At 56.7% G+C, this 7,317-nt stretch overlaps 2 protein-coding genes across 2 annotated transcripts in view; both read right to left on the bottom strand.

The window, feature by feature from the left end:
- Positions 1 to 271: 271 nt before the first annotated feature.
- LOC105496973 (troponin I3, cardiac type) lies at positions 272 to 5,483 on the bottom strand. The gene is made up of 8 exons (XM_011767610.2): positions 5,322 to 5,483; positions 5,035 to 5,047; positions 4,789 to 4,872; positions 4,342 to 4,383; positions 3,940 to 4,071; positions 3,291 to 3,380; positions 2,578 to 2,754; positions 272 to 422 (listed from the first exon to the last, which is right to left on the bottom strand). The coding sequence occupies exons 1-8, from the start codon at positions 5,330 to 5,332 to the stop codon at positions 339 to 341; spliced, it is 633 nt and encodes a 210-aa protein (XP_011765912.1). The 5' UTR covers positions 5,333 to 5,483; the 3' UTR covers positions 272 to 338.
- Positions 5,484 to 6,227: 744 nt separating this feature from the next.
- LOC105496972 (dynein axonemal assembly factor 3) overlaps positions 6,228 to 7,317 on the bottom strand; it is a 9,047-nt gene continuing 7,957 nt past the window's right edge. The window contains exons 9-10 of the mRNA XM_071086217.1: positions 7,091 to 7,298; positions 6,228 to 7,007 (exon numbers count right to left, since the gene is read on the bottom strand). Of these exons, the coding sequence (XP_070942318.1) occupies positions 6,620 to 7,007; positions 7,091 to 7,298 (596 nt within the window). The 3' untranslated portion in view covers positions 6,228 to 6,619. The remainder of the gene's footprint in view (positions 7,008 to 7,090; positions 7,299 to 7,317) is intronic.

Raw genomic sequence — 7,317 nt, forward strand, 5'->3', positions numbered from 1 at the left:
TGCCTTGCCCTTCCCTCCCTTAAAGTGCCTGCTTCTGTTTTTTGGCAAGAAGCCACGCTTCCAGTTTGCAGGTTGTGATCTGCTTCTTAAGAAACAAAGCTCCCCTCTCCAAATTCATGAACCCTGGAATTCTTTTTGATAACAGAGCCAAGAGTGCTCCACATGGGAGATCCATCTGGTCCCCGACCTGCTGTGTGACTTTGGGGGAGCCCTGCCCTCAGTTTTCCCATCTCTCTCCTGCCTAAGCCCTGGGTAATAGACATGGAGTCACTTTCAGCTCAGAGAGAAGCTTTATTCCTCAGGGCCCTCCTCAGGGCGGGGGCAGTAGGTAGGAAGACTCAGCCCTCAAACTTTTTCTTGCGGCCCTCCATTCCACTCAGTGCATCGATGTTCTTGCGCCAGTCTCCCACCTCCCGGTTTTCCTGGAGGATGGCGATAGAGTCAGAGATTAGGGTCTCTTCCTGGTCTCCAGTCTCTCAAGAATCCCTGTCTTCCCTCCAGCCTGTGGGGCCACTCTACCCTGGATGCCTGTCTAAGTGTCTAGTTCTGGAGCACTTCCCATCTTTTCAAGATAATCCCTGCCAATTTTCCCCATAACTTCCTGTCTCCCTCATGCACTTCCTGTCCCCCTCATGCACTTCCTGTCTTTCCCCAGCACTTCCTGTCTTTCCCCGTGTACTTCCTGTGCCCCCATGCACTTCCTGTCCCCCATGCACTTCCTGTCTTTCCCCAGCACTTCCTGTCTTTTCTCATGCATTTCCTGTCTTTCCCCATGCACTTCCTGTCTCCCTCATGTACTTTCTGTCTTTCCTTATCCACTTCCTGTCTCCTTCCTGCACTTCCTATCTTTCCCCTACACTTTCTGTCTGCCTTATGCACTTCCTGTCTCCTTCCTTCTTATTGTAGTAGTTCATCCTTATCTGCAATTTTACTTTGTGTGGTTTCAGTAAACCATGGCCCAAAAGTATTAAATGGAAAATTCCAGAAATAATTCATAAGTTTGATGGATTCTCATAGGACCTAGCCTAATGCTAGGTCACAATGCCTATGTCATCCACCTCACTTCATCTCAGCACATAGGCACTGTCATTTCACATCACAAGGAAAAGAAGGGTGACTACAGGGCCATAGGATATTTTGAGAAAGAGACCAATTCATATGAGTTTTATTACAATATGTTATAATTGTTCTATTTCACTATTATTATTATTATTATTTGAGACAGGGTCTGGTTCCCTCACCCAAGTTGGAGTGCAATCTCGACTCACTGCAGCCTCAACTTCCTGCGCTCAAGCTATCCTCTCACCTCAGACTCCTGAGTAGCTGGGACTACAGGTGTGTGCCATCATGCCCAGCTAACTTTTTTTTTTTTTTTTTTTTTTGAGATGGAGTCTCCCACGGTTGCCAGGGCTGGAGTGCAGTGGTGAGATCTCAGCTCACTGCAACCTCTGCCTCCCAGGTTCAAGCAATTCTCCTGCCTCAGCCTCCCAAGTAGCTGGGATTACAGGCATCCACCACCACACCCAGCGAATCTTTGTATTTTTACTAGAGATGGGGTTTGACTGTGTTGGCCAGGCTGGTCTCAAACTCCTGACCTTATGATCCACCTGCCTTGGCCTCCCAAAGCGCTGAGATTACAGGTGTGAGTCACCACACCTGGCAACTTTTGTATTTTTTGTAGAGACGGGGTCTCGCCATGCTTCCCAGGCTGGTCTCAAACTCCAGAGCTCAAGCAATCTGCCCGCCTTAGCATCCCAAAGTGTTGAGATTACAGGCATGAGCCACCATGCCCAGCCTTCTTTTATTATTATTTATTGTTAATCTCTTACTGTGTCTAATTTAGAAATGAAACTTTATCATAGGTACATAGGTTTGTATAGGAAAAAAATTATATATAGGGTTCAGTACAATCCATGGTTTCAGGCATCCACTCCTGTCTTTCCTGTCTTCTTCTTTAAGATAGGGTCTTACTGTGTTGCCCAGGCTGGAGTGCAGTGGTACAGTCATAGCTCCCTGCACCCTCGATCTCATGGGCTCAAGCGATCTTCCTGCCTCAGCCTCCTGAGAAGCTGCATGCCACCACCATGACTAATCAATTTTAAAAAGAAATTTGTAGAAATTAAAACAATATCGTGGTGGTGTGCACCTGTAGTCCCAGCTACTTGGGAGGCTGAGGCATGAGAATCACTTGATCCTGGGAGGCGGAGGTTGCGGTGAGCCGAGATGGCGTCACTGCACTCCAGCAGCCGAGATGGTGTCATTGCACTCCAGCCTGGGCAGCAGAGACTCCATCTCAAAAAAAAAAAAGGAAATTAAAAAAAAAATTTTTAAATCTCAAAGATTACAGGCATGAGCCCCTGCACCCAGCCCTTCATGCACCTCTTTGCTCTTACATGGACTTCCTGGAGCCCTAATGTACTTCCTGTCTTCCTCTTGCATTTTGGAGGACCCCGTACTAGCTAGCTGCTTCTACCCCCAACTTCAAGCACCGTCTGCCCTCCAGCTAGGCCCCAGGGTTGTTGGTACCCACAGCCCTTCCCCTCAGCATTCTCTTTCCTGGCCTTAGCCCACACTCACCTTCTCGGTGTCCTCCTTCTTCACCTGCTTGAGGTGGGCCCGCAGGTCCAGGGACTCCTTAGCCCGGGCCCCCAGCAGTGCCTGCATCATGGCATCTGCAGAGATCCTCACTCTCCGCAGGGTGGGCCGCTTAAACTTGCCCCGAAGGTCAAAGATCTTCTGGGTCAGATCTGCGATCTGGGGGGAGGCAGTATACAGGGGTATACTCCTGCCTCCATTTCCCCCTCACCCAACTCTTCCACCCTACACTCCTTTTTTATTCTCCTTATCTCATCTTCCAGTACCGAGGCCTCATCCAGTCTCTTCCCAGCTTAGGCTCCCAGTCTAAGCTTCTAATCCTGGAACTGAATCCCCCTCTTCATACGCTCCAGCCTCACCTCGCAAAACCACTGGCATAACCTGGTCCAGCTACATGCAAATCACAATTCCCTGGCCAATGCCTGAGCTAATTTACCAATATGTGATGCCCTGAACATGTTCACTAACATATTTTCTGTTTCCCAACCCATGGCCTTCCATGTGCTGTTCCCTCTGCCTACAACAGCTTTCCTTGACTATATTGTACTCATCCTTCTGCCCCAGCCCTGCCAGGCTCACAGTTGTCCTGGGTCTCCTGGGATGTGCAGCCAAAAGCAGCTGCAAGGGGTCAGGCAGAGACCAAATACCAGGTATCTCACTACCCCGAAGGTACCCGAGCTGCCCATGCGTCCCACCTCTGTGATGTTCTTGGTGACTTTTGCCTGTATGTCATATCTCTCTTCATCCACCTTGTCCACACGGGCATGGAGCTGTCGGCACAAGTCCTGGAGGAGGAACGTGGTGTGTGTTTTTGGGGGAAGCCTGGAGGCCTGGAGACCTGAACCCCTGGGTCTGAGGGAGGAGGGGCTGGGGGCCTGGACTCCTGGGTCTGAGAGAGGAGGAGTTGGGGGCCTGGACTCCTGGGTCTGAGGGAGGAGGGGCTGGGGCCTGGACTCCTGGGTCTGAGGGAGGAGGGGCTGGGGCCTGGACTCCTGGGTCTGAGGGAGGAGGGGCTGGGGCCTGGACTCCTGGGTCTGAGGGAGTAGGGGCTGAGGCCTGAACATTCGGCTCTGAGGGAGGAGGGGCTGGGGCCTGGACCCTGTCTGGGATAGGAGGGCCACATGATCCTGAAGGAGTAGGTTAGAGCCAAGACTCCAGAGACCTGCACACAAAGGGTGTTAGGGGCCGGGAGTCCCACGAACCATATAGAATTGGGTAAGGACAGACATATTGGACGCCTGGGTCCCGAGCAGAAGAGGGGACAGAGGCTGTTCTGCTGAATTCCGGGGACTAGAAACCTCGGATCCCAGGCTGGGCAGGAGTACCTGCCTTGGGAGCCGGTACCTGCAGCTCCGCGAAGCCCAGCCCAGCCAACTCCAGCGGCTGGCAGCGCGTGCTCAGAGCGCGCCCCTTCTCTCCGCGCCGCTCCTCCGCCTCTCGCTCCAGCTCCTGCTTTGCAATCTGCAGCAGCAGGGTCTGCGGAGGGGTGGCAGGGAAGCGTAGCCCACCCGGGGCATCAGGAAAAAGACCAGGCGTAGGGAACCCCGTCTGCCCTTCTAAACCCTCGAGTTTCGTCTCCACCTTTCCAAGGCCCCGCCCCACCCGGAGCAGGACTCCCCGATAAAGCCACGCCCCGAGCGGCCAAACCCCGCCCACTCCCGCCCACCTACCCCGAAAGCCCCACCCACTCTCAAGCTCCGCCCCCTGAGCACGTGCCTGCTCCTTCCCTGTACCTCCCGTGCTCACCTTCAGCTGCAATTTTCTCGAGGCGGAGATCTTAGATTTTTTCTGCCAGGGTGAGATGGAGCAAGGAAGCATCATGGAGGGGGATCCGGAGACGACGGTGGAGGGGACCTCAAGGCACCCCCAGCAACCCCAGCCGGTCCAGATTTGGGCCCACTTCCAACTTGCGCCCTGAGTCTATGACAGGCCACGCCCCTCATTCCCATCCACCAATCCGGGTCTCTGGCTTTGGATAGGCACTTCCCATCTATCCCTAAGGAAATCCAAGGGCAACGGAACTACGCCCACAGGCGGCTGTCACCAATCCGAGTGTGACCCTTTGCAAAACTCCGCCCCTGAAGCCTCTCCGCGTAGTCCCCGCCCCCTTCGTAGCCTTGGCTCCTCCCCCCACTCCCAGGGTCTCGGGTCCTTCCAGCGCCTGTACTCGGCCCCCAGGAAGCCCCTTCCCACCTTGGCGTGTGGCTCCGTGGCGTAAGCGCGGTAGTTGGAGGAGCGGCGTCTGATTGGGGCTGGTGCAGGGCGAGGTTCCCCAGCCTGGGTTTGGAGGAGTGGGGACCCCATCACCACCAAGACCCCACCCAGCCCTTACCGAACCGCACCCTCTGCTAGGGCTGCAGCCTCCCGCCCCAGACCCCTCACTGCAGCGCCCACCCTGGCCCTGGGGGTCCCAGCCACGCCTTAGCCTGCTGCTCTCACCGCATCGCTGCTCCTGGAAGGAGAGAAACCGGGGATGGGGGTTAGTGGTGGGCTGTGTCCTGTCTGTCTCCTAAGGGACCCCCGGAAGCCCCTCTGACCAAGAGGTCGGGGGACACCGCTTCCCCTTCCTCTGGTTCCAGGAGTCTGACTCGCAAACCCGCTTCCTTTCTTCAACCAAGAGCCCCTACCCCTACCTCACAGGCCAGGGGTCCAGCCTCTCAGCTCTGACCCCTCTTGGGAACCTGAGAGGTCGCCCCCAACTCCCACTGCCTTGGGGCATCACTCACTTATCCGCCATGCTGAGACTCAGGCCGGGAATGGCAGGAGGTGAGGACAGGGGCGTTTGGAGGGTCAGTGAGGGGACCGCCTGGGTGACCTTCAGGGTCCCAGGGACAGTCAGTCTCCTCCCGGCTGCTTGAGACTCCCCGAGGACACTGAGATAAAGGGCGAGGACAGAGACTAAATATACTGTCACCTCCTCCTCCCCTGCCCACCATGCGAGATAACGGGGCACGTGAGGGGTGGGGTGGGCCCTGCTCCAGCTGGATCACCAGCCACCTCGGGGCACAGGACTCCGGACCCTCCTCCCTCTGATCCTGGAGTCCTAGACCCCTCCTCCCTCAGACCCACAGAATGCCCAACCTCCCAGCCCCCTCCTTCCTCAGTCCTAGGACCCTGGGAGACCCCAGCCACTCCCTCAGACAAGGAGTCCAGGCCCCCAGCCCCCTCTTCCCTCAGACCCAGGAGTCCAGATCCCCAGCCCCTCCTCCCTCAGACCCAGGAGTCCAGGTCCCCAGCCCCTCCTCCCTCAGACCCAGGAGTCCAGACCCCCAGCCCCTCCTCCCTCAGACCCAGGAGTCCAGGCCCCCAGCCCCTCCTCCCTCAGACCCAGGAGTCCAGACCCCCAGCCCCTCCTCCCTCAGACCTGGGAGTCCAGGCCCCAGCCCCTCCTCCCTCAGACCCGGGAGTCCAGGCCCCCAGCCCCTCCTCCCTCAGACCCGGGAGTCCAGACCCCCAGCCCCTCCTCCCTCAGACCCAGCAGTCCAGACCCCAGTCCTGTTCTCCCTAGACCCACTGGTCAAGTCCCGGAAACCCAGGAATCTGGTTTCTGGCTTCCTCTGTCCACCACTCCTGGGTCTTTCTCTCCCAGCCCTGGAGACGGACATAGGACAGGAAAGACACTTGGACACAGAGAGGTGGACATAACTTGCTTTACTTGAACCATCTGGGTGCTGACCAGGCCCTGGTGAGGAGACACCCCAGCCCCCAGCCAGCCACAGGGTGCCTGGGAACAAGGGGGCCAAAGTCAAGGGCTTGAGACTCAGGGTCCGATCCTAGACTGGGTTCAGGGCCTCAGAAGTGGAATTTGGAATTCTGAGAGAACAATCTAGAATTCTAGAAATAGAATCTCAGAAATAGAATTTGAAATTCTATCAACACTCCCAGGGTGGGGGTGGCGGGTACTGAGTGGGAATGATTAGAATAAAATTGGGGACTCTAGCAGCCGGCTTAGGATGGTATCAGCGGGTTCTCATCCTACAACCTGGCTTTGGAAGTTGGAGATAAGGGGTATCTAGGGGTTGGGTCAGACTCCAGTGTTGGAGTCTGACTCACAGTTGGACAGAGCCAAAGCCCCTTGGGGCTGAGCCAGAACCTCTGAGAGTGAACCTGGAGACTCAGAGGGCAGCTGGCAGGGCTCCCAGTGTGGGGTCCCGCCCTGCAGAGGCTGGGTCAGGCCCTCAGGGGCTGGGCTGCTGGCTTCAAGAGGCTGGGCCAGGACGTCAAGGGATGGAGTTCCGGGTTCCACAGCTGGGTCAGTGCTGCCCAGAGCCGAGTCCTGGGACTTGCAGAAACGTGCGAAGGTCTCTGAGGGCCTGGCCCCGGTCTGTGGAGCAAATCCCGCTGCCTGAGCTCGCTCCCGGACCTGGGTGTTGAATCCCTGCAGCTGCTCCTGCCGCACGTCCACCAGGTACCTGCAGATGGGAAGCGCCATGTCAGGGACCCAGATTTTGATCCCCAGCCGGGATGTTCCCCGCCCTCCACCCCACTGGCTCACCGGGCTAATTCCACAATCAGGTTCCCTCCAGGTGCCACACAGGCCCCAAGCTCGGGGCTGAGAAGATGGACCACCCTGCAGTGAGGACCAAGGACAAGCCGAGACTCAGCTGAGGGAGGAGGGGGCTCTGGGAACCCAGACACTGAGGGAGGAGGGGCTGCAACACTGGAGTCTGGGTCCTGGGAAAGAAGGGAGCAGGAGGTCTGGACTCAGGGACCAGGGAGGAG

This window comes from Macaca nemestrina, chromosome 20 (genome assembly GCF_043159975.1).
Source record: "Macaca nemestrina isolate mMacNem1 chromosome 20, mMacNem.hap1, whole genome shotgun sequence".
Classification (NCBI taxonomy): Eukaryota; Metazoa; Chordata; class Mammalia; order Primates; family Cercopithecidae; genus Macaca; species Macaca nemestrina.

Coding starts and splice junctions, on each gene's coding strand:
- LOC105496973 (XM_011767610.2), bottom strand. Junction 4,072..4,341: donor CGAGAAAATTGCAGCTGAAG/GTGAGCACGGGA, acceptor ACCCCTCCGCAG/ACCCTGCTGCTGCAGATTGC. Junction 2,755..3,290: donor TCACCAAGAACATCACAGAG/GTGGGACGCATG, acceptor GCCTCCCCCCAG/ATCGCAGATCTGACCCAGAA.